We start from the raw sequence: 27587 nt of genomic DNA on the forward strand, positions 1-27587 counted from the left end.
TCTTACAATTATTTGTGGTATTAAGCACCAAAACGCACAAAACGGATGAAGATGAATGTCTGTTGGATCCATTTTTACCCACGACTTATTTACGTGCGGGTGCAAATACACTCCGTGTGCACTCCCAGCATGCCTCACATCAATGCAGCTTCAGCTGGGGGGATTAACTCGGTGTTTACTGCTGAACATGGAGGAGACTCTCCTCTCCCTGTACTGTAGGCTAATACGTCTCCCACCAGTTCCTCAGCACGCCCTCGAACCTCTGGAAGTGTTGGAGTGTATGATCGCTGCATCTTCAAATAAGGCTTCAGGCTCCACGTTCAAGTTCGTTTCATCTTTTAACTGCCCAATAAAAGATCATTCGTCTTTATTAGATGCAACTTGATTTTTCCCAGTATAACTTGAAGAGGTCTTAATGATAACAAGTATTATTTTTTAGCCTCCAAGACTCCGTTTGCTGCTGTTTATTGTCTGGAATCAGCGTTGGCCGGATGCTATGTGGCACAGGAAGCCGTTTAAACAAGGCGGCGGTATTAATCTGACACTTAGCGCCTCTGCGAAGAAAAGGGACGGATGAAAACGGGAGCGGGATGAAAAGATCGTCTCAGGGCTTATGTTATTATCGCTCGCTGCTTTTTTTTCCTCCGCTGTTCTCAAGAGGGAGTTTAATAGCCGGGAAGCTACGACAGGCATCATAACAGAATTACCATTAAGACGACCTTTCACAACACTTATTAATTGGGGATCCTGTGATTAATAAGAGAGGCATTAATGTGACACACTGACAGACAAATTTGCCAAAATTGGACAATGTGTTTGTTATTAGGGCTCTGCTCTTTAGCTTTCTTACATATATTCTATAATTAATCATTGCCAATGAGTGTAACCACCCTTAAAGCATAAAACACGAATGTTTGGAGCTGTATCTGCGTTAAAAATGAGTTTACTGTAGGGAGGATGTGATGGGATGTTACATCATCGATGACAAAATATGGCCCTGTGTGTGTGTGTGTCTTAACTCTGGAGAGTGTGTGTACATTTGTGATACTCTGAGCCAGCAGATGTATGTAATTTCATTTAGAGGGTGGAGCGGGGAGGGGACACCAGAGAGAGGGAATAAAATGAACGAGCAAATGAAAGAAAGCTTCGGGATTTAGCAGAATCGGGGCTCACGGATTACTGTAGTCAACTTTGAAATGGACGACACTCGGAGGGGGGATAAAGCCGCCGCTGACAGGTCATTGTGCTGCCTCGAAGTCAAATAAAACAAGCAAATAATAATGGCAAATATTAAGCTCCTGTGACATTGTGGCGAGGCGGTCTGGAAGACGGGGGGGATTATAAAGCTATATCCCCCACCGCTAGCCAGCCAGCAGCTACCAGCCAACCACGGGCCGCTTTTTATGAAAAGAAGGAGGGGAGGTGAAAGGAGAGAGAGAAAGGGGGAAAGAGAAAAAGGCAGGGAGGTCAGAGGAAAGGTGGGATAAAGGAGAGCAGGGAGGAGCCAAGGGTAGGAAGAGTTAGAGAGATGAAAATGGTGCACAGAAAAGCAACAATGGAATGACTTGACAAGGGGGAAGAGGGGGAGCAGGTGAACGACTTTAAGTCAGAAGAAAGAAAAGATGGAGGGAAGGAAGGAAGGAAGGGAGGAAGGAAGGAAGGGAGCAGGAGGATGCTAAGTTGCTGTCAGGTCCTACCCCTTCACTCAACTTCTCCAGAAATTAACTTTGACCTTCTGGTCCCACCTGAGTCACAAAGAGACGGCCGAGCGGGAGGAATGAACCATGCACAGCGGAGCGCCTGCGGAGCGTCGATCTTCCAAACTGGCATTTTATAAATTAACCCCTGATCTGAGTAGGCCGGTTGCTGTCGTCCCACAAACACTGTTGCTGGGTTAAGGGTTTGAACAACACTGGGACCAAATGGCATATGCTAGGAGTGGCAACAACAGAAAGAAAAAAACTGGTAAATGTTGCACCAAGACAAATGGTGTAAATATCACTGGCAACCGGCACTGACACTGTGTCTGTGGATCCAGCCTTTGGCTTGGCGGAGCTGTGGATCCATGCTGGCTCTCAGGGGGCCATCTTGGATCAAAGCATCTGGCGCTTTGGCAGGTTGCTTTCTGGGTCTCGCCGCTCGCCTCGTACGCCATTTCTCAGTGTTGAACACAGAGCGGGGCAGAGCGGGAACAGGCCAAGATCTTGGTTTGAGTTTGGCATCGGGACAACGCTTGATCGGGACATCAAAGGATTAGTGAAATATGTCCGATGGAGATAAACGCGGCTCTCCTACCTACAGTAAAGTTTTATCATCGTTTAATATCATGTTTGCCGTTAACTCTACTATCAACGTGGCGGCGATGGTGAGAAACAAACAAGATATAATCACCCGACGCGCACACACGCGATACAACTGATACACACACGCCCCCGACAACCCCTCTATCTGATTGCCTGTCTCCCTCTTCTCTTGTTTCACTGTCTCACACACGGCTCAGGCACAATCTGCTGTGCGTGGAGAGAGACTTCAGGTATGAAGGGAGGCTAATTAGAAAGCGCGCTTGTATGTGAACCCATCTGCTTTCAGGGAAGACAAATAAAAGAAAGACGGGGTGGAAAGACAGGGCGAGCTTCTATAGCCAAATAAGATTAAGATGGATATCTGGGCCCCTGTTCCATTCAGTGTAGATAGGAATAATGAAACCAGCCCTGAGGTGCTGGGACTGCTGTCGGTGGCCTGAGCTGGTTTTTAATTAAATGTGTAATACTTGTCATACCAGACACAAACAGCATGGTTCCAGGGAGAAAACGCCATATTTCTGGTTAATATGAACCATTAAAAGGGGCAAAAAATGTTACAACCTGATGAAAGGACATAAAGTGGAGGAAGAGGCTGTTTGGGTTTCCCCTGACAGCAACGGGCCATCAGCTAAAGGCTTGTTTTGAACAGTAGCCAAAGGTATTCAATTTACTATTATATCAGGCAGAGATAAGCAGGTAATCCTCGCCTTTCTGGGTCATTCTGCTTCATAAATGACCAAATATCAACATTTAAAATGATTAGCTGTCCCTCAAACTAATGAAAAATTGACCAAGTCAGAATTCGCAGTTCGGAAACAGACTTTCTGACCATTGAGGAAGCACGATGTCCATTTAGGGAATACGAAACCCTCCACGAGTCCCGAGGAGAGAACCCTCTTCTGTTCTCTCCAAGGGGGTGTGATTTTAGATAAGAGCGCAAATGAATTAATGAAAAAAGGAAAAAACAACATTCAAAGCTGTGATCGCAGCTCGTTCATCTCGTTTCTTATCCCACCGTTTTGACGTTTAATCCAATAGCTGCTAATCCAATTTGTCTATTGGACATGTAGAAAGAAGCAGAAGGAGGAGAGGAGGAGGGGAGCGAGAGGAGAGCGAACTTCTGTTCTGCGTCCAAGTCACTTTCTGAACTGCCGTTTATTCAGCAACGCGTCGCGCCCGCGCCCCTCCGCCATCGCTCTCTCCGTCCGAGCTGATATCAGCAGGGATCAAAGAGGATGAAAGCCGGACGCATGAAAAGAAATGAGAATAAAAAGAACAGGATGAACATTGTTTCTGGTGATTAGGTAAGAGCTCGTTAAAGGGCAGCGGTGAATATGCATGAAAGGGGGGGGGGGGGGGCGTCCTAATCAGAGCGGTCTGCGGCGAGGACGGGAAGGAACCGTGGCTTGATTTAATTATTAGAGCGGAGCGGCGTCTTGTTAGGAGGGAGGGCGGGAGAAAGAGGGAAGTTCTGCATCTGCTCCGGCAGGAAAACAGAATTCCGACCAGCTTTCCCGCTGGTGTCGTCATGCTATCGTTATTTCTCGAGGTGGAAAAAAAAAAAAATCAATCCACACTGTAATTCAACATATGTGGAAGAATTGCCCCCCCCCCCCCTTGCTGCACATGTGAGTTCTCTAGCTCCATTCCACGTTGCTCTCCACTGGAGTGTCGCTGAGGGCTATTTTTTTTCGGCAGAAGCTTGTATGAGGCCTTTTCAGCCACCCTCAATGGCACAATGGTCCCAGCGTATAGAGCAGGTTCCCGCTTTGTGGAACTTGTGTATAATGTCTGGTGAATGGAGCACATTAACCGATTCACACTCACCTCTTCTCCTCCTCCCCTGCCGGACAGAAAAAAGGAGAAATGTAGAATCCGAAAAGACAAAACCTCCTCTCACGCTGAGGCAGAATGACTGCCTTTTCCGCCGGTGTCATTTGTCAAACACCGCTTGCTTTGCCGTGCACAAAGGAGGTGAAGGTAGGGGAGAGAGAAGAGAGGGAAAAGTGAAGTATGACTGGAAGTTCTGGGGGCAGCTGGAGGAAGTCGCTCCCGTATGAACAGGAGTGGCAGTTTCTGCCCATTAAGAGGCCCTGATTAAATATAAAATATTCCAAGGCGATGGCTATATCTTGCTAAATAAAGCGGTAGTGATGTTAGCGATAGCCGGCCCTCCCTCACCTCTGTTCCAAAGGAAGGTGAACTATGAATGGCAATGAGGAGAATTGCCAAAGCCTTTTTTAATGAGCAGCAGAGTGTACATAAGGCAGCGCCTATCGTGTCACTGTTTGAACATTAGTGTTCAAAGACCTTGTTAAACACAGACGACGGGCTTGTCCTGCTAATATGTTTCCTCCTCACACACCTCTCCGTCCCATCTCCTTTCTTTGTACAGAAACACACGCACGCCCTTCGGCAAACATGCTTGACCTGAGAGCCAACAGGAGGCTAACCTCCAGACACCTCTGGCTCCGCTCCCTCCGAGGTGAGGAGGTGGTGTGAGCTCGGGCAAACAGAGCTCCGTAATGAACTCTGCCGATGGAACGGCCGTATCGGCGCTCGTCGCCGGGCGGAGTTCATCGGGAAGTGAAGTCATTTGTGCAGCAGCTCTTTCCAGGGCTCACCCTAAACAACAGCCGGGAGCGAAATTGGAAGAAATGACTAAAAAAGAGCCAGTTTTCGGTTTCCAGAGCCATCCAACCTGTGACAACAACAGGAAAACAGCCCTCCCCCCTCCACCTAGACCCCCCACCCCCCCACTCCATCAAATTGTGTTTCTGCCACAAATCAATAAACATTATCAGAGAGTGACAGACTATGGGCTGGTGGAGGCAGCCTCTGTCTGTTACAGCTCAGGCCGCTCCGTCTCTGTCGCTGCCTGGCCGAAAAGGCCACAAAAAAAAAGGGAAGCGTTCCCGCGCACGTGTGCGACACCTGAGGTACACGCAGATGCACAATAATGGCACGGGAACTCACTGGCGCATGTAGGGTTGAGACAGTAACCAGTTCTACAGTCATTCAGGAAGAATCACCCCAAAAAAACAAGCATCAGAAAAGAGGGGGAAGTGCTCAGGTGTTTCTAAGTGATCCTAAATACGAGAACGCTCCGTTCTGACCGGCCGTTCGTCATCAATAACAAATGAGAACAAAATCTATGACTTTAAACACTCCATAGCAGATTAGCCTGCTGTATCCGAGCATGCTTGTCAGCTTTGTTTAGCTTTAGTGTCAGAAATCCCAGTTGGCTCAGAACCGTTTAACTCGGCTCCAAATAAGATGATTTTCAACCTGTCCACACTTAGCTTGGGGCTGGAAAAGGAAAATCAGGGGGCCTGCCATGCACCATTTCTCAATTACCTTTTCTCATTATTGTCAGCCGTGTTCATTATTACCATTATTACCCATCCTTTTCTCAATCATCCCCCACTTTAGGCTAGCTTAGGTCGTTGTGGCTGTCGTCTTAGATGAAGAGAAGGAAGCGAGCGGCAGAATCAAGAGCCTTATGCAAGGCCAGAGCACTTCAGGTAATTAATATAGCGAGAGGGGGCAGATGAGAGGAGACAGAGAATATGTGAGTGTATGAATGCCTGTGTGTGTTTTTGCTGAACCGCCTGATTGGGGAGCTCACCTGCCGATACCCCCTAAAAGGTATTTCATTAGTGAGTCTTTTACCATACAAGAAGAGGAACAAAGGCTTGGTTACGCCTGTCTCCACTCCAGCTCAACGGGGCCCTCCAGGACGCCTGTAGCTGTGTGTGGGAAGACTAAAAAGAGTGGAGGAGCAGGCAGAAGAGGCGATCCCCACTCATAATCTCATGACAAAAGGCAAAAAGGCATCATCCTATTAACAGTGTGATCTTCTGCGGCTCATGCTAGCTCCTTTCCACAGGGGGCTCTCTTTTATTATTAAGGTGAGTGGGTGATAGGGAGCAGAGAAGGTGCCCAGCATCTTCCTCTTAGCCCTGAGACAAGGGCAGGTATGAAGGGGGAGGAGGGACCCCATGCTAGGTCTGGCTTGCTGATTTTTTTCCTATTCAGGACAGAGAACCTCTGCTTGGCCCATTGGGGGGTTGTCTTCTGTTAAGCTAGTAGACACAAAATAGGAGCAGGCCTTCAAAAACCTTAGCGGCATCGCTGATGCTGGGAAGTTTATGGAGCAGGTGAACTAATTGGAATTAACCCGGAGATGCTTTAGTCCTCAGCACTGCAGCAATCATATCTAGTTACAATGAACCGTGCCAGGCGTTATTTATAGCTACATGCTTGGTTATTCATAGCACAGACACTCCCAGGCCACAAAGCTCTTCCTACAAAAGGAGTAAAAAAAAAAACTTTGAAGGACCTTTAAAGGTAGAAAGTAGATACTATAGAGATGCAGCCCTTCCACATCCCTACAGCCTACCCCCCCTACACACACACACCCTCTCATCATCATCATCGTCCTCCATTCTCCTCTGTAGCCCGGTAAAAAGGCAGCGATGACCTGGGTGTGTAGCTTATTAACCTCCCCATCAGTTCTTATCAGCCAATGAATAGCCCAGTCATCGGCCCCTCCTCCTGAATCTAACGGGGAAAAAATTTCTTTGCACGTCACGGCTATAATTTAATCCACACGCCAATCGTTTAAGGTGTGCGCGCACACAGACGGACGGGCACAGCGACGGCGACAAGCGGTAACATTTTGTCAGCCTTGGTCCTGGTAGCTTTCCAAGGCTGGCATGGACCAGATGTTAGCGATATTATCAACAATTGGGGGGGACAACAGAGGGGCTGAGCATGTTGTCTATGCATCTGTTCACGTGGGTGTACTTGTGTGTGTGTGTGTGAGGGCCAGAATAAATTAATGGCTGATTTCTCCCCTTGCTTTGATGGCATTAAGAGCCCTCTCCTTCTCAATGTGCGGCGTTAAATGCTTTTCTCTCCTTCCCTCTTTTCCTCCATCGCTCCCTTCTTTTTTGACAAGCAGGGCCACCCAGCAGAAAGCAACTGATGCAAAACGCCGGAGTAATCCCCCCCCCCCCCCACCTCTCCATCCTCCGCTGCCACCACCACCACTCCCACAGTCTTTAGTCTTTGACACAGTAGCCATTATCTGTGGGATTTAGTTAAACCAAACCTTCATGTATTTGTTAGGCCCTGGGTTCGTTTTCTCCTCCGACTGTTCTGTTTGAGTGCAGTCAGGTTTGGGGGGGGGGGGGGTCACAATCGGCACGGCTAACATTAGCCACATGAACACTTGTACTTTAAGTTCACTGGTGGAAAAATACAACCGTCATCCTGAAAACCATCTGTAAGTCAAAGGTCTTAATGTGCACATTTGTTTTAAACAGCATTTTCACTATTGCGTTCTACATGGAAAAACATTAAAATAATAATAATAATTCACTCGACACACATAGACAGAAAATAATCATAAAATGATAAGAAAGTTGAGTTTGTAATCAAATGACACAATCCTCTTCTTTCAAGTCAGCAGACAGAATCAACACAGTTTCAAATAAAAATGATTTGTTTCTGTCGTGGATAAAATACTTGTGAAAGCACCTTAAGCACTAATAGCTTCCTCTCTGCCACATGCAGTTTTAGAGCTGAAAGCAGTGTTATGGAATCCCTGTTGAAATTTGCAGATAAACCAGGGCTCTGTGGGGCTAAGCTAAGGTTAAGCCAGGTGGTTTAGCTCCCCGAGTATGTGTTTACACACACCGAGGTGTGAACCATTTGGGGAGCTTAGCAGGGAGGAGAAACACGAGTTGATTTAGTGTTAGTGTAAACCGTAGTATCTGTCGATGGCGTTAATTGGGACAGCTTAACAAAAGCACCACAACCGGGGCTTCGGATTCAGGCAAGAGTCGGGTTGGGTGGAATGGGCAGCGACAGGCCCGGGACCCCTCTGGAGCACAAGTCAGTGGGCGTTGAGTGTGGGAATTTAATTGTCACCATTTACTTTAGGTTTAAGGCGGGTTTTAGTAAACCTAGGTTTCAAATATACTCAGGGTGTCTGGACTAATCTGGTTTTGTGAACACCCCCCCCAATAAAGCCCGATCAGAAAAACATGGTGGGATTTTATCATTGCTAACCGGTCGCTTTGCTTTTGTGATCAGGTTTTATATTAAACATAATAATTTTGACCTAAATATTAGAAAGAGGGTGAGTGAGAAAAATCTCTGAATGAATAAAGGGAACTTGGGAAAGAGGGCGCAGTGATAACCCTCCCCCCAAACTCGCTGACGGACAGCTGCTATCTGTTTAGCATAAGTGGCTCCGCCCGCTCCATTAGCAAAGAGGAGTGTGCGTGCGTATGCGCGTGTGTGTGTGAGATACAACTCGAGCCCTCCGGGTAGATGTTAGAACAAATTTGAGGGGTGTCATATTACACGCCATGTGACAAATGGTGGTAGGAGGTGAACGATAAATTTGCTTGATGAATTAATCTGTGCAGCGGTGACGGCTCTGCTAACAACATTAGTCATACTCCAGAAGTCTGTCCCAGGATTCATTAGTTCATCATTCATCCCTCTATGAGACCGCCGCTGCATCTCTGCACGTCCTGCAGGTCCGACCCCGACGGCTGGATCCCCTTATTCGTACTTTGGTGGCAAACTCCTCAGATGCTTGGGAATGGAACCTCCGGTTTGTTTAATAAACTCCCCGACGTGTGTTTGTCGCTAATGTGTTTGGAAAAGTGTCAAACAAAACCCCCCACAGCATTGCATTAAACTGACACCAGCAACCACGCTGCTAGTGCCACTGGCCATCGCTCCAGCTTTGATTCAATACACAAATGCAAAATTGCTGCGCTTAAACAGATATTTAAATGGAAATGTATTGGGGAAGACAGCTGTTGGTATTTGTAGCCTGGAGTGCTCATTACAATGGGAAATGGGGAGGAGTGTGTTGGGGAGTGGGGGGGGGGGGTGATGGAAACGGTAGCATGGCGAGCAGCTGTGTTAGCAAGTGAATGGTGTAATTACCGGCCAAACCTCCGTCATTAACCTGCATTGTCGAGTGCCACCACACCCGTTAACATAAGAAAGGCTTGATTAATTGACTGCAACGTTAAAATTCAATTATGCTCTCGGGCTGCAGTTTGTTAACTAAATGATTATCGACCACATAAAACACAAACGACGATGATAAATGTCGCGCTCGAATCTGATGTATGTCGGGAGTTTATTTGCTTTCATGTACATGAGACGCAGAAATGGGGAAAACCGCATATGAAAGTCTTGAAGCAAGTTCCCATTCAAGCACAATACTACAAAGAGCAACGCAGTGGTGGTTTTCCCACACTTTACGCAACATTTCCTCTGCGTGAAGTGTTATTAATGTGTTATTAATGTGCAACTTGTGGGTTTAGCACTGTTTGGCAGCTTGTAGCGCGGTTTATTGGAGCGGCTGCTTCGTGGGGTCTCGGCCAGAGGGGCGGCTGATGAAAGCTTTGGCGGGATGCTTCAATAAAGAGCAGATTATCATAAGCGGCCATTGTCCCCTGCCCGATTCTCCCCAACTACCCCCCCACCCCCACCCCCCACCCACACTCGCCCCTCTGCTGCAAATGTTAATTGGAACTATCACTGACATGATGAGGAAAGGATTGCTTGGCTTACTTAGAAAGACTTTAATTGACTTACAGGTGAAATGTATATCTATAATCATGAAAAGCAGAGACAGGGCAGGTGGAAGATACCAGAACTGAGGGGAAATTGAACGTGGCCGGCAACAATTCCTGTTAGCGCCTTCAAACATATTTATCTTGCGTGTCTTTTGGGACGCAGCGAGTAGATACATCCCCATTTCCCAACACCCCAACAACCTCTCTCCCCCCCTCCATTTGACTCCATCAGCCCAGCACGTTTTATCTGAAGATTTTCAGACAATGCCCAGAGGATCCCATTCCCTAATCTTCCTAAAAATCCCCCTTTCATCCCCACTGTTAAAGAATGTATGAAAGGCTGACACCAAGCTGGAGAAAAGAAACAAGGGGGAAGAAAAGAAGCGGTGCACATCTGGGAGTGAGGGTGGTGTCACTGGTCCTGGACTGGGCTTGTGTGGGGGGGGGGGGTCAGACAGAAACGGTGTGAGAGCTCAGCATTGGTCGCTTGGGCAGAGTCCTTGTGAGTTGTCTAATTAAATTGTTTTGCTGCTCAAACATTCAAATGGCCAAGGAGATTAAGGGCATGAGTGGGAAAGGGAGTGCGTGTGTGTGTGTGTGTGCATGCGCGTGCGTGTGTGTGTGAGAAGGGGTGTTAATCTGTGTTCTGACCTAGCTGAACCTTGAAGTCTCATACACACACACACGCACACACCAAAAAGCTCAAATCCTTTGTTTTGTCCCCTCAAAGGCATGAAGAAGGCAGTGGGTTTTAAAGGAATGATCCCTAGATTTCTTTTCTTCCCCATAGGGAAGCACAGTGCGTTTGCTCCTGAAGTGAATTCAAGATGACCAAAAAAAGAAAAAAAAAACACATTCCACTGTGGGGTGATACGAAACCATTCGATTGGAAATGAATGCTCTTTTGGTAACCCTGACAACAACAAGAAAATGACCACAGGCTTCAAAATGGAACTCATCTGGTCCCGGCTCTATCTGCGGCAGCTGCCATGAGCTCGGCTTAACAAGCCGCGCCTGTGAATATGGACAAGCAATTGTTGCAATCCGTCTGCTCGGCAATTTCAATTACAACAGATTACACAGATTAGTTTGGGTAATCTGGAGGCACATAACGTTGGACGATTCATTTAAAGCGCACTGAAGAACTTTTCCTTTAACAGCGAAGTGGAACCTGAAATTCAAATTGGACCTTTTGATTCCAACACTAAAACCTCTCCCTGCATCTGCCCGCCTGTGAACTGGGGAGAGTATTATAGTCCAAACATTTTCCTTCACTCAGTGCAGGAAGATTATACTGGTTATCCCATTAAAGTTGGTAAAATGCCATTCTAGCGTCTTTAAGGGGGTCAAGATGAGTCTGCTCGCGGTAACAAGGCAGGCACGGGTGTAATCTGGCAAAGTTACAATAATTAATGTTAAGCTTCTTCGTTTGTGAAAAGTAGTGCCTCACAGTGCTTTTTCAAGTCTTTGTCAGACTATATTCTGAGGATGACATAATGTAGGATTATGCTGGAAAACCCTTTAAAACAATATATACATATATATAAAATCAATGCTGAGGCCCTTTGTTGCCATTTTAAATAATGAAATAATAATCAAAACGAGTTCGGCTGATGCCGGCTCGAGCTACAGGTTGACGTTCGCATCCTGTAATCCTCGACTCAATTTCACACCCAAGTCAAGGCTAGCCGACCCTGCCGAAGTGCCAACGGTCCGGTTTGTTCCATTCTCAGATGCTGAGGGGGATATGATGTTTGTCTCCGCTACATTAAGCCTCGCCGCCATTCTCCTTTCGTCAAACTCGCAGACACAAAGGCAGATTAAAAGAGCGCGCGGCATAAAAAACCCCCGCGTCAATCTTATCAGCTCCAAGTGCAGTTTTTAAGCATATGTTAATCTGGGAGAGTTAAAACTCTCCCAGCTTGTTTATCTCTTATCAAACGTGCAGCAGGTAAGAGGCAGCTTTGCGGTGCGGCTAAGTGCTATTATTTGGATAATTGCGTCCATTGTTGTGGGTTATACAGCTATTTGAAATGGGAGGTGTGTGTAAATAGGTGCGGGGGGCCAGGTAGGGCTGGCTGAGGGGATTTTCTACAAAGGTTACATGAAGCTTTAGAATCCATCTTCATGGCAGAATTTGCAATAAAGATGGTCTGATTTTTTTGTGTGAGCAAAAGCTACTTTTAGAAACACGAACAATGGCTGGATTTTAAATGGCAACTCAAACAAGATGCAAAATATTTAATAAGTCAGATGGTTTCACCTTGAAGGAAGCCGTGTGTTCCGTTTAAATAATGTGTCATGTGATAAATAGACGTTTCTGATATAATCATGAAGCTCTTAAAATACATCCTGCGCAGGAAGGAGGTGAATATTCTCCTAATGTTTCATCTGTGAAGGACAGTCCTCCCACTGGTGGAAGAATAACAAGTTCATTAGTCGAGGGGGGGCGTCACAGGAATTCAAATTCCCCCCCGGCCAGGACCCGGCCTCTGATTGGCCCGCTGTTCCAGCATGGCGAGACTCATTAGAACCCAGCAGTAATTAAGAGTTGTTAGAAAGTGAATTCTCCAACCACAGATTAGAAAATTAAACTATTTACTGATTACATATTAATAGAAGACAACAATGGCGCTTGCCATAAGCTTGGAAGGCAACCAAGGAATAAATCTGTGTACTTAATTACCATAAACAATGGGGGCATAGAAATGGAGTTTTATGCACACTCCCTCCTGTAATGTGTCTGATATCAGAAGACACTTGACAATTCTTGTTCAATTATCTCTATTATTTAATGTGCTGTGAACTGCCTCTGAGTAAATAAATTAACCACCCCAATTACTTGGAATTCATCTGGGGAGGGCTGCGGCGTAATAGAAAATGCTACAGAACGACACACTGTGCACAAACCACAGGAGTGGGGGGAGGAGGGGGTGAAACAGGGAGACAGGAATAAAGATTCACGGGGATAAAAAGAAGTAAATAGGTGATGGAGAAAAGGCCGAAAAACAGACGCGACAATGGAACACAGAAAGTTAACTTGGAAGAATTATTAAAGACTCGAGCGCCCGTGAAAAGATAAAACACGCCCATTTACGCTGAAGGGGTGCGAGAAAGGTGAGGAAATAAGAAACCGTGCGATAATTATCACAGGAAGGAATTCCGAGGATCAGCACGGCAACGGTGGATCGTCCCAGGCTTTCTGCTGCCGCAGCACAGAGATGAACAATCATTCATGGGTCAGTCCGCCTGTCTCTTCTCATCTGCCCATCAGAACTACAGTGCTGTGCATTAGCACAGGACACTGAGCTAACCCAAACTCACCTCCACAGGTCTAAATCACATGACTGCATGCACTGCAACCAGAGCTGCAGTGCTCGGAATGCTAATTACCTGCAAAACAGCAGGCGCATGCTGCCGTTTAAGGAGTATCCCATAGATACGCAGCACAAAATTGGAATGGATACACAATCGTATGCATTAACATCGGTTTCTGCCACTTATGTTGCCTGTTTCTGAATGTTTCTTATGCAGTGAGAGAGGAGTAGTCAAGCTCAAATGAGGACCTTTTGGATGCAGACGGAGCGGCTCTGAAAGGTCCCGTTCCTGTTCACTTGTTGATTGCATTCTGTTGAGATTTCACTAATCGGTAAGAGACAAAAGTCGGTGATGATTATGTTTCAAAAGCCGGCTTCACAACAATCAGAAGAAGGGGCTGTTGTTCAGCAGGTACCGGAACACAACAGAAGATATCCGGGAAAGGGAAGATCCTCGGAAGCTTTGAAAAAGTGTTTGGCAAAGTAAAAAATATATCAACATCATCTGGAAATTGGTGGTGATTTCTTATAGGCACCAGTCAGCTGTGACAGATCAATAAGGTACGTTTTGCTTGCAGCCAATCAGCCAAAACTTCAATCAGACATTCTGGGGCCACAGAAAAATATCTATCATCTGTGACAGCATATGGAAAGGTGACCTCAGTTTGTGAGTTGATAAAGGTTACTTTCGTTTAGGACCTGTCACCGGTGGATCCTGCACTGATGCCTGCGGCCCTTGGCCTGCAGGCGCAATCCATAACCTATTGGATCAGACTGTGGGATAAGTACTGCAAAATGAGATATGGAAAGAAAAATGGACTTTAAGGAGGAGGGAAGAAAAGACACTCAGCACTACAGAGAAACTTTTCCCCTTTTTGCAATGTAAATCCATAGTGGAATGAATGAAGTATGAAACCACGTTATAGTGACAACTTCATGGATAAAGTCTATCAATTCCTCACTTTTATGCTTATATATCTGTTATTACATGGTGAATTTATCTTTGATGTAATTTTATATTTTCTACTCAACTTACCAGCTATCACCTACTTCCTTTTCCAGTAATTTGTATTTTTCTTATGGCGCTGACTGCAGGTATATATATTTATATACTTATATAAACAGTAATCTTTCTAGCTTAGGGTGTTTGGAAATTACCCAGCATCTCGCTGGCTAGTGGTCGGTTTATCGGTGGGTGAAGAAGAGGGAAAACAGCCCTTCAGATTGATACAATGACATCTGCTCTGACAGGGGAAGAGGGCAGGGAGGCAGGCAAAAAGAAGGAAAGCGAACATGGCAAATGGAGGCGAGATAGGCCGATATCAGGACCAAAAATGGGATAACCACCGCAGTTTGCTTTTTAGACAACCTCTTCTATGCTTCCCGTGTTCATCTTTTCACAATTCAGAGGCTAAATTCACCAAGACGGCTGCTGATGGATCAGAAAAGCTGCGACCAAATTACTGTAACAAAATGTGTGACACTTCCTCCACAGTGGATGTTTTTCTCTTGACTGTGGATTTGAATGGGTAAATATCACAAAAAGCTATTTTCTCAGTTCTATTTGGGACTTAGCAGAGCAAAGGCCCCTCTTTTGGCTGAATACGCCATCTCATGTCTTAACTAGACTTTACCGCTGGCTAAATCTAAAATAAAAACCTTCTAAATCTGGTTCCATTCACTAAACCAGATTGTTCTTTCTGTGTGTGTGTGTGTGTGTGTGTGTGTGTGTGTGTGGATCTGTAGGCATTTGTGTGTGTCTGCGGTGGATTTGTGAACTGTCTCTGCGTCTGTGCTCCTGTTGTGTTGCCTTCTGCTTTGTTTTTTTCCCTCTAAATATATTTTGTTTTTCACTTTCTCTCCTTTCCCTTTAACTCAACCTGTCTTTCTTTATATCAATGAAGGCCAGATATGTATTAGGGGCAGGAGGGTGCGTGTGTGTAGCCGTGCATGGCTGAGCACACTGTTCAATACTGTGTAGGTTGGCTGACTGGGGCTGCGACTGGCAAACGGCAGCAACGGAGACTTCGGCTGGGGCTCCGCTATCGCACCCAGTTATCGTTTCCCCCATGAAGGGCTCCCTTATCACCCCTGCCCAGAGAGGTCTCCCTTCTTCTCCCATCCCCGAGATACACCGCTCCCCCCTTTCCCACTCCCTCCCCAACCACCCTTTCCCTCCCTTCTCCACCTCCTCTCCCTCCCTCACCCCCTCCCTCCCCTCCTTTCATATCCACCCAGCCCTCTGTCGTGCAACATTCAACCAAGGGGGTGGGGGGCTTCAAAGATTCTCCCTCTCTCTCTCTCTCACTTGGAAAACACAAACACACACACACACACACACACGCAATGTGTGTGTACGCTCAATTTGCCAAAACAGTTTTTCCAGTGTAATTGGGCTTGGGGTACCTGTGTCCATGAGATAGCGCAGCCTCTCCTCCACGCAAGCTGCTCGGGCGTCTATGTGCCTCTGCTCGCTCTCCAGAGCAGACAGTTCCCCAACCACATACTGACTGGTGTCTTTGAACGCCTTCTGTCAACCAAAGAGAGAAAGGGGGGGGGGGGGGAGAGAGAGAGAATGGTTATGAGAGGAAAGGAAGAGTGGCGCAATATAGTGTTAAACAGAGAGAGGGAAAGGGGGATGAAAGAGAACAGAGGAATACAGAGAGGGAAGGAGGGGAAAATATAATAGGAATGGAGGCAGAGAGAAAGGATAAAAAAAAAGATTACAGAAATCAGCGAGGAGAATAAAACAACAACCTTTTTTGAATAAAAATAAAATTCCAAACACGGCGAAAGATTAATCGCCGCTGCCTCTCATTTCCTCTTTTGCATCTTTAGGTCGTCATAGCAACAAAGCTATGGCTACAGAAATGTAGAGGACTGCCAAAAAACCCTGAAGTAAATATTTTGTCAGAATACAGAAAATCAATCCAGTGTTAAGTCACTGTCATATGACGTCTGTCAGTCATGATCAATATTCCTGCATGACATAAACGACTTTAGATGAGGCAACGTCATCCAAGACTAGAACAGACAACCAACATCTTCAGAAACACTACGGCAACAGTTGTCTGTTCTGACCTCCCAAAGGTCACCATGGAGCTTCCACTCACGTTTGTCCTCTAAATGTCTCAAAGGTAAATCAACTATCATTAATATCCAAATACACCCCCCATGTCTTTGGGTATAAGAGTTTTCTCAATCAACATCTATTTAGTAAGACTTGAGTCATGTGACAGGTTTAAATATGTAGCATAAATATAAACGCCTGTAAAACTATATATGAACACACACACACACACACACACGCACACCCACACACACAGGCACTTCAACACACTCTATTACTGACTCTTTTTCACCTCTGGCTCCTGACCGTTTGCTATTCTCAGGAGAAACTCCTCCAAGTGAGAAAATGTTTATTCAAATTCTCCAGTGAGGATGCATCTGAAAAATATCTCCATTTTATTGCTGATGCACTTCATTTTTCTTAATGGGTAGGGGAACTAGTGAGGAGGAGAAAGTTTTTTTCTCCCCCCATTCCACCCAGGCCAGCACTTTTTTCCCTCCCTTGTACTCGTTCCAATGGTAGAGTGCATGTGTGTGCATGCCGATTCCCAGCAGCCTCTCTTCCTCCTCCCTCTTGCGCGCTCTCGCTCTATCACCATATTTTTCCTTGGCAAATCAATTTTACACATGATCAGCCCACTCCCCTTGCCGCGCTCGGCCCAGCCGTAATTAAGAGGAGGGAAATTACCATATATATTATATTAATGCAAACATCATTCAGCAGGTAATTCTTGGCTGATCGGGATAATGGAAAGGTTGAACACCCATTAACCCTGGGGCCCAAGTACTGGGAGGAGGAGTGTGGGTGTGTATGCGTCAGTGTGTGCGTGTGCAAGTGTGGGATCAGGATGGAGGGTGCAGGGTTGAGGGTAAAATAGGGATGCCTGGGAAGAAACATTCAAGACGTGGTCTTCAGTCACACACACGTTTGCATATATACTTGAAATAAAAGCAACCTCATAAACACACGGACTGTGTGTGTTTGCACACGCACCTCAACACATCTTTAAAAAGCAATTAAAATCTTTAATACGTTTAGTTAAGTTGCCTTGCTAATTCACTAAAGAATTCCTTTACACCGAACTTTAAAAATGCCAAATCAAGACTAAGAGAAGCTGCTAGACATTAAGATGCCATTGAAACAAGTGCAATTTGCAGGGAAGCAGGACCAACCTCCTCTTCAAATGTCCTGCAAAAGTCCAACTCTGACAGAGAACTTCTGTCGTCCTCCACCTTCGACAGGTCCTCAGGAACAGACTTCTGTCTCTTCCCCTCTGCTCAGATAACAAATGAGAACATTTCAGAAAACAAGAGTGGAAAAAGACCGACTGCTCATTTTTATTCCTGGTTATTCTGCTTTGGTTACTTCTGTGACTATTGAATGGCAACAAAAGATGAGTGACATCAGTGGTTCCTGACTACTAAGTAATAAGTTGACTACTAAGACTAATAAGTAACCTTGGCAATAGTGATTTTGGGGGGAAAACGAGGAGGAAAAAATTAAAGAACCAACATTTTTACCACACAGCAGACTGGGAATACACAGCAATGGAACCAGAAACCTGCTCCAAGTGTGAGTGTGATGTATGCTCAATATAAACAATCCTCCCTGGGCAAACACTTTAGGCCTCTGTGTGTGTGTGTGTGTGTGTGTGTGTGTGTATTGCATTGTCTTCTACCTGGTCTGTTCTCCACATACTGGCTGAAGGACTTGAGCTGGGTTTTTCTGACTGCAGAATCCTTGTTGAACACTACCGGGTTCCGCAGCCTCTCCGTGGCTCTGCGCAGTCGCTCTGCCCGCAATTCCTGTGTGTTATTCTGTCAAAGAGGAAATTGTGTGTCAATGGCGTTGAATCAAATGCAGGTTTTGATCTAAGAACTTCATCAAAATGTAAAAAGTTGAAATAACTGCTGTCAAATCACATAGGCTGAATTTTGTCTATTACAATCAACCCATTAACCTCCACAGTCCTCTTACCTCACAGATTTTAATTAGTTATACACACATCAAATACACAAACACCTATTAATACAGCAAATACAAAATGAGAACATATATGCACACAACGATAATGAGATACATCTGGCAGTAGGTGATAGAAGGTGAGCACATCCTGAGGATGACTCTCTCTCTCTCTCCCCCCTCATTCATGGGTGAAACAAAAAAGAAGCAATTAACTTGACTTTCAACAAAACCCAGAGCCAGAAAATATATTCAGATTATGCAAAATGCAAAAAATGCTATTGTTTCCGAAGTGAACACGTGTTAAAAAGCTGCACGGTCGCTTCTCCCACTATCAAAAAGGGCATGCAGGAATGCTTTATTACCAGGCCTCCAAATATGCCAAGCCGAGTGGAAAAGTAACCAAGTCGGGCTAAGACTGACATTGTGGCAACCCTAATAAGACGATGAAACACGTAATAAAGTCGACAATTAGGGCAAACACGTTCCACTGCTTGAGACGGAGCGAGATAGTCAAGCGAGGTGTGTAGAGCGAGGAGAGCTAATAGAGACAGTCTGGGTGGAACAAGCCAGAGATGCGGAATTATGAGTTTAGCTTCAGATTATTGACTTTCAAAAACAACGTCAGCAATTAGTCGACTCTCACTTTGTTTTGTCAATTAGTCCCTCAGCTTCCCCCAAACTCTTTAATTTGTATGTCAAGTCGAAGGTGAATTTATTTAAAGGCCATTTGTAAAAATCCCCAATTAACAATGGTCACGTGAACATGATAAAGTGAAGTTGTGTGCGGATGCAAACTTGATGGGAACACACAAACGCACACAGCAGATTTAAATCACTGGCGTTTGAGCGAACGGTCTAAATCCATGAGGCGATTTGAACAATGAGGGTCTTTAAAAAATTATTATTTATTGATTAACATCTGTTTGTGTGATTATTTCACACCAGATTTCAAGTCAGGACAGAATGAAGACCTATTAAGCGTTCCAGTCTCCACTGGGGAGAGCAGATATTGGGGTGTTCCCTCCCTTCCTCCCTCTGTGAATCTCTTTTACTCCCACTTTATCCTTTATCGATGCTATCATTCCTATGTCAGTGGTGAGTCAGTGATTTTGGCATTTACGAGTCGGCAAATGCACATGCAGGGGGTGGCGTGACTAACGTTGCAGTCTGCTGAGCGTCGCATGCCCTTATCGTGCACTTCCAAGGCTGTGCATATACACAATGAATAACGAGACTCTGTGTGTGTGTGTATGTGTGTGTGTGTGTGATGCTGCGGGTCAGTCTAACTGCTCCAAGGACGACTGGAACACCCTATCCTCTTGAGACAAGACAGTTTATCCTTTTTAGAAAGGACCATCGGACTTCACTTGCAAGCGTTTAGCTTTGCGAAGTGAAGCATATTTAGTGGGAAATGTGTGTCTGGAGTCAGTTTAGGCCAACATTACGTTGTTCAGCAATAAAGTGGAGATTTGAAATGTTTTGGTTGTGTTGGACTAGGTCACAGCTGCTCAACGCTTTGATGCTTCCCCCCTCGTCCACTCTGGATTTAGAAACGTAGCATTCATTCTAGCCGTCCTTTCTGCCTGGAACACTCTCCAGAATGACTCAAGGCTGTCTGATCATATTACGCAAATAGGCTTTGCTGTGTTTTATGGAAATTTGGATCAAAAAGAATATTTAATTAATTATGCAGTCATATGTGCCAGTGACAAAATCTCTAGTTACAGCCAAGTAAAAAAAATCTATTACATTTTTTTTTGAGATGGGCAGGTAAAATGTTGAAAAGTGTGATAAGCTGTTAGATGCAATGCATTTATAAAGAGTCCTTTATCTTCAGAGTATGTGGCACATCACGTTCTTCTAGAAATAAGAGCTACGCTTACACGCACTCGCACGAAAACACACACGCGCGGTACAAAACGCTGATGTAGAACTGCAAGAATACAACAAAAAGGTGAAAAAGAGAGCCGAAGTCTAGTGAATGGGAACGGGAATGCAAGCAGTGGGATGAGGTGTTTTAGGTTTGGTTAGGTGTCAATCAAAGCTGAATTCTGTAAGGGTCAAGTGGCTTCACACACATTGGCTCTCCTTTGGCCATGAAGGACTAAGCCTTTTAAGCTTTGAACACGAGAGGGTGTTTATGTGAATCAATGATCAAAGACTCCGTGTGTCGCCATAAGCACACGCGCGTTCACACCCAGATGCACACAAACACACACACACTTTATTCCACTTGACATTCAAAATCAATTAAACAGATGTTAAGACTGGCTGACGACTTGTTCACTCAATATTCACATGACAACTCGTGGACACATGCGGCAGCAACAATCTCCCTTTCCCACCTTTCCACACACACATCAGCCACCTGAAAAGGTCACATTCAAGGGAGGGAGGTCGCTACGTGTTGTGTTGGGCATTACGGTTTTGGTGAATGTGTGTCATGGCTTTAGACAGCCTCATACGGACACAGAGGGGTAAACTAAGGTCTTACATGAACTGGTCTGACTGACTGGGGCGGACACCAGGTCACCCGACTGAAAAACAGGGTCAATCAGACCTGATTGATCCACTGACCCTTTGATGGTGTTGAGAGAAGACGGTGAGGTGTGCATAAAATAGAGAGAGAGAGATAAAGACAGGTGGAGAAAGAAACAACTGAGGACAATAAGGATGCCCAGAGTGTGGGTATACCTCCTGGCCTTCTGTCGGGCTAATAGGGGAGGCAGAGGAGGCGGTGGGCGAGGATGACGTGGACGACGGGGACGAAGGGGAGGTGACTCTTCTTGGGCTGACGTCCACCAGCTTCTTCAGCTTCAGATCCACATGCTTGCTATTCGTACCTGAGAGGAAATCAGCAGATGATCAGCAAAAGGAGAAACCCTGCGGAGGACAAAATGGCAACACACACGACACGGACATTGTCGGTCACAGATCCTGACTTTTAAAGAGTTAAATATCTATAGAAGTTTAAATTTGATTCAACAGAGGGGAAACATCCCCCAGCTCTGGAGGCTAATATCACCGTGGTTGACACAGTCATGGCAAACAGCCTTACTATATTTTGTATTTCTAATCTCAGATAATCAAATCAATCTGAACAATAAAATGATTGTCTACTCTGACATTTCTCATCTTCCAAATCATCTTTCATTAACCCCTACTCTTCCCTCCCAGTCTGTCTGTCCTCCAGAGCTGCAAACAGCTCTATTTTCCAGAGACTGCTAACTACAGCTTCTCCTTCCAGGACAGACCACTGCACCGGGGAAGATGAAAGAAAAAGAGAGGATACGTTTCATGTGCCACCTCTCTCTGTGGAACAGACACATGCAAGCATCCCATGATGCGTGCATACACGGAAACACCATTCTCACACAGAACACGTTAAAAAAAGAAAAACACAAATGCACAAAAAAAGCGCAAATGAAATGACCTGAGCAGCAAATAGGTGCGGAGGGAAAGTTTAAAAGGAAAAATGCAGTTCGGAGCTGCTTCAGTATTCTAATCATTGCTATCCCTTTTCTCAGATTAAGAAAGAACTGGAATAGGGGAGACATCACCCTCCGAGGAGGAAGAGCACACTTTTTCAAAATGGAAACAGATTCATAAAAAACAAATAAATTAGTTTGACCTCTAAGGATTTGGGCAAATGTACAACTAAGAATATTCAAATTTTGTGCAAAACAAAGGAAAAAACAATACTACAGCACTCTGATGTTATTGTTATGGCATCTTCCTGAAAGCTCAATTTGGACGGAGCCAAAAGAGGCAAAGATGGCTGGGAGGGCAATTCTTACTCATGCAAAGCTTTAGTGTTAAAGAAAAGGTAGGATGTGGACTAACTATCACCACGAGATTATTTTATAAGAACAAGATTATTTTAGGGAAGTAAAAAGGATTTTAATTTGGGTAAATGAAAAAGTACCATATAGGTAGGTGGAGCCTCCACACCATGTAGTGTTAACAATACACAAAAATATGTTAGGAAAAGGCAGACAAGCATGCAGCACCACGGAGGTGACTTTACCCAGAGAAGCTAGCTCAAAGCTGGTGTTAGTGAGCCCAGAGGTGCCCTGGGTGCTGGAGGTGGCTGGGAGAGAGGCCTCGAGCAGCAGGGGGTTAGTAACGGGAGGAGGTGAATAAGCAGCAGCGCCGGCGGTTTCATCAATGTCATCGCCACACCCAACACGGAGCTGCTCATTCTCAGCCCTCCCTTCCTCTTCATCCTCACCCCTTTCACTATCAACGGCATCATCTCCACGATGGCTTTCCACTCGATCCGATACATCTGTGGGAATGGAGCAGTTCAACGGGAAGGAGATAACAGTGGCCAGAGAGACAACAGAGGAAAGTTAAAGAGGTTAAGATAGAAAGACAGGCCGAGGAATGAATGTGGGGAAAAAATGCATAAAATGAGTCTAAAACTTTCATATGAGATGTATTAACCCAAAGCATCCTTTTTGTCCGAGACATGAGCACCTCCTCCTCTGAAACTCACAGCTGTGAAATGAAATTAGGCCTCGCCAGCAGCATGGAGACCCTACCCAGAGTTTAACACAATATAACCAGTAAAAGCATTTGACCCTCCGCTGGCTTCTTCCATTACGTTTCACCGTTTGCCAGATAGTAAGACTGAGAATAGACGAGGAAGAGTCAAAACATTAATTTGTTAGCTATGATGGGTGGTGTGTGTGCAAGTGGCTGATTTGGCTCTAATTAATGGGAGGCCACAATGATGGAGTTTGGAAAGTTTTCTTTGCAGACACATGAAGGGGGGGAGACCGGGTTGCATTAAAGGACTGAACGCTGGTGAGCGAAGAGAGGGAGAGAGATGGAGTGAGCGAAAAACAGAGAGAAAACGAGAGAGTGTGGGGGCTAGGATTAGCCGTTCTGCTCGGTAGGCCTTGTGTATCAGCCAGCAGCATTTCTCTCCCCTCTCCTCACCTCCTCCTCCTCTCTCGTTCCTTCTCTAACTCCATTTTTAATGAGATCAACAATTAGTCCAATTCAGAAAAGCTGAAAGAGCAAACAAATCTAGTGTTACCCTTCCTCTGCCCCACTGTCATTTCACCTAACAAGGTCCTGATCGCACTTCTTGTTTACTAGTTTTTCAACCCCGGCACTATTTGTGGCTCTGTCTTATGAACCGTCTACTTTGTCCTTTCAGACAATCTTCATGACGGTCAGTTGCCAAAGTTGCCGCAGCTATTCAGATAATTGCTGAATCCTTTGATTTACACCTCTCCTTCAGCTTTCACAAATTACAGCTCAATTTAAATCATTTACTATAAATCATTCCCTGTAACTGTTTTCGCCGTTCCAATCTCTTCTGTCAGCTTGTCTGTTTTTATTTTCAACTGTCTGCACCTCATTTGCATGCATGCCACTACCAAAGGGAAAAGTACACCCCCGAAAGACGGCAGCAACTTATTTGGATCTGAAACAAAAGACTAGAGATGCCTAATAATGGTCATTATGATAATAACGCCAATTTCAAGGAAATGGAAAGCAGTGGGAAAGATACATGGCGGCGGCCGCTGCCCCTGTGAGCCATTATTAGAAGTGTTTGGTGTTTTGAGTATAATTTGGTCGCACAACGTGTTCTGTTGATTAACAATTACTGGCCGAATGAGACGAGAGGGGAGTCACGGGGTAAATTGCTGTTGCAAATGTGAGGGTGTTGGATTTCAGACCCATGGCTGTTGTCAAGTAACATTTTGGTTTCCTCTGAGGATTATGGAGAACCACTTTAGAGAGCATAATGGGAATGTGTGGATGAAGAAAGTCAGCCAATGTCAAACACATACTAGTGTGACCTTTCCTTGTTCAATATGATATTAATATTAGGCAAAAACAAAGGCTTTGCGTGAGATTCCGCTGACTGGCGTGCATTTGTAACTTGAAGGGAGGTGTGCTGACCTGCAACTGGGCTTGTCCTGCTGCTTTTGCCTCTTTCTGCTCCAGACGTGTCCAGCAGGCTCATCTCAGACATCTTGACTCCGGATCGTGCTTCGGCTATCAGCTGTCTGGCTCTCTCTCGTAGCTGTCTCCGCCGCTCCGCGTCCCGCTCCTGCACAAAGCAATGAAAACGGTAAGAAACCTATTTCCGTGAGCAGGTAAATGAGGAAGAATCCGGGGTTCTCCCAACCCAGAGAAGTTTATAATTACAACTAAAAGATTGAGAAGAACCAGAAAAATGAATGAAAAAGAAACAGAATATGAAAAGTGATATTGTTCCTGTTCTGAAGTTTATGCTTTCCATGCATAAGCTGGTCATTTCCATTTAGGAATCTGACTTTTATATAATTAAATTCAAATAGTGCCACAATTTTTGGTTATCTGATTATAAAAGAACAAATACATCTTGTTATATGCATCTACTACCAGCACATACAACAAATATAACATGTTCTGTTATCTAAATTGATGTATACAAAATGCATTATAAGGTTGGGAATAGACGGATACATTTAGACAAACTCTCTGGCCACTAGATATACAATATTGAGCTGTAACCATCAGAGTAATGGCAGAAATGTCATTTCCAGGCCCATTCAATCTGATCCTGCTGATAGCACAGGCCACCACATACGAGCTCCCAGAAAACCTTGATGATGTCAACTAAAACTTAACTCACAGTGACCCGGCGGAAAACACACAGGCAAACGCTCAGAGTGGAGCCCACGAAAGGGCACGACTGCCGGAGAAGTTAAAAAATCTCCGCACGTATAAAAGTGGCCTCCAGAGTTTGCTGCAGTAATGTTGCAAGAGAAGAAACATAATCTGATGAAACTAAAATCAAGTGGAGCTGCAACTGTAGCGACTCTGCATGAATTCTGCATGAAGTCGCAGACACACACAACAGGTTCATATTCTAAACATCGCACCGCAACTCTTGGAGACATCCAGAACCACATGATGACCCAGGGGAGTGTGAAGCTGCATTTCTCTGTCACTGTTCTCCCTCCCCGTTGTTTCCTGTTAATCAGTCTTCTCCATATTGAGGCAGGGGTTTTAGGGCTGGCCTATTGAAGCCGCCTATTTATCCATTAACAAAACAAGCAGAGCCCGCTAATGAGCTACATCTCTCCATTTCCATGTCAATTGTTTGTTTGTAGCTATTGTTAAGGTGGGACAATGGGGCTGTATTGTAAATGACAGCAACCCTAATGCACTCTGTGTATGTGTGTGTGTGTGTGTGTGTGTGTGTGTGTGTGTGTGTGTGTTTGAGAAAGCCCAATGGGACGCCCACAGGGAGATGGGAACACACCTTAGAGAGAGACTGATAAAGAGACAGAAAGAGTGGAAAAGACGGAAAGATAAAGAGTTATGCGGAGAGTGAGAGAATGAGTTTTGAAAGTTAGCCAATGTTTCATTTGGCTAATAAACGACTGAACTGAGTTGTCGGAAGCCTCTAATGGTGTTATACTGAAAACAAAACTAACAACTGACTTTGAATCATGATTTTCTGTCATTAGGCCGTCTTCCTCTCTTTCTGTTTCCCCTTTCTTAATTACTGTTTTATATTCAGTCATCCAACCTTTATAAATGTAACATGATAACAAGCACCTTGCAGCTATGCTGGTTTAGATATCCAATCTGGCCTTTAGAGATGTGGCTACAACTACCGATTTAAGTGGGAGTGTGTGGTGAATATTTTATATATCTATGTACACACATATGCAGACGCACACACCAAAATGTCCCAGTGAATTATTGTTGTCAGCCATTTTGGGGACAGGAAATGGGAAAACGACTGTCTGTCCCAGAGGCTAGGATTAACGCAACGAAAAATGCATCCGAGTAGTGCCTAGTTTGGTCAGCTACGCAGTTGCTGATTAGAAAATAAGGGCATGTGGTTAGCTGGTGCGTGCACATGCTGGAGCTTAGAACTTATGGAATGCCCAGTGGCATGTAAAAACTTACAAAAGCAACCTGTGGCGAAACAACTCTTATTTTACTCATTTTTTTAAAACTAAGTTTTGTCATTTTTTGTTCTGGTATACAATATTCCCCACCCTGACATTTTGCCTTGTACGATCTTATTTCACGTTTTTATTAGAGGGTTGTTGATGGTTGGTGACGAAACGCCCTCTAGTGGACATTAAATCAATGCTTTGTTTCCCACAAAAGTGGCGGATCGTAGGTTGGAGTCTTAAAAAGCGTGAAGCCATTCGGTTTTACTACATAAGGTGACAACAAGCAAAGAATGGAGAAGACCCGAGCTCAACTGCGCTGTTGCTGCACATGATCAAAGTCAGGATGAAAGAAGAAGAGGACAGAAAGCCCATCAGCTGGTGGCCACTGTGTACCAGTGCTCCAAGAATGGAAACTCAGGAGGAGAAGAGACTTCTCTTCTTTGCATGGCGACAGCCGGAACAATCATGTACTTTGTCTACTGGGTTCCTAGAGAAGAGAGGATAAATGGTTGAGTGGAGGGCTGAGACAGGAGGCTGCACTATGGGCTTCACGTTGGGGTGAGGACCCCTCTCTGTTCTGGAAGCTTTTTTATGAGCAGGGGGAGCAGGTTGTCACCTTGGTTGCTCTTTTTCTGGGCAAGAGGAGAGTGGAAGGGAGGACACACACCACTGGTCATGTGCACAGGCCTGGCGTGGGTACAGACTGATGCCACACACACACACAGACACACACACACACACACACACACACACAAACCACTATCTAAAAGGAGTTGCCAACCTCCTAGATAGCCAGCCAGTCTGCTGACCAGTCATGCAGGTCCAGACATTTGTCATGACAGATTAATTCACAGTCAAGAGGTGCTTTAGGTCTCTATCTTGTCCAGGTACATACTGTAAATACATATGTATGCACACAGCGAACCATCACCTGGCTGCGTAACCACACACTCATCAATCATGGCTTCCAACACCAGAATGATAAACAACAGTCGATGCAGATTCAGCTAGGAAGCTGATCTCAACAATAAAGATACATCCATATTTATTCCAGGTTACACATTTGTGATGTGGGGAGGACTTAAAGCTATGTTGGGAGTCTTGACGGACTGACTCTCAACTACCTGATGACTAAATATTTTCACATAAACATCTTAAGTATCTGACATTTCCATGCCAATATTCTGCTGAATTATTATTAGTCTGCAGTACTGCGCTGAAATATAATGGGTAGGATGTCTTTAACCAAAATGCGCTGAAGTTGGGTACCTTAAATTTAAAAAAAATCCTTATTACTCAAAACAGAGAGAGAGAAAGAGAGAGAGAGAGAGAGAGAGAGAGAGAGAGGGCTTATCGGCTGGCTCCAGACAGAGTGCGTGGATCAATGAGCATGCGAGGTC

The 27587-nt window shown here is 45.1% G+C and overlaps 1 protein-coding gene across 4 annotated transcripts in view; it reads right to left on the reverse strand.

The window, feature by feature from the left end:
- The window catches only part of ehbp1 (EH domain binding protein 1), an 88955-nt gene that overhangs the window by 7785 nt on the left and 53583 nt on the right, over positions 1-27587 (reverse strand). For 3 of the 4 annotated variants that reach the window (XM_029834657.1, XM_029834656.1, XM_011603074.2), the window contains 6 exons: positions 24188-24338; positions 22500-22556; positions 20963-21111; positions 17982-18120; positions 17476-17576; positions 15640-15763 (listed from right to left, as the gene is read on the reverse strand). In XM_029834657.1, coding sequence (XP_029690517.1) covers positions 15640-15763; positions 17476-17576; positions 17982-18120; positions 20963-21111; positions 22500-22556; positions 24188-24338 — 721 coding nt within the window. The remainder of the gene's footprint in view (positions 1-15639; positions 15764-17475; positions 17577-17981; positions 18121-20962; positions 21112-22499; positions 22557-24187; positions 24339-27587) is intronic. The other variant, XM_029834658.1, reaches the window with a different exon arrangement.

This window comes from Takifugu rubripes, chromosome 4 (assembly GCF_901000725.2).
Source record: "Takifugu rubripes chromosome 4, fTakRub1.2, whole genome shotgun sequence".
Lineage (NCBI taxonomy): Eukaryota > Metazoa > Chordata > Actinopteri > Tetraodontiformes > Tetraodontidae > Takifugu > Takifugu rubripes.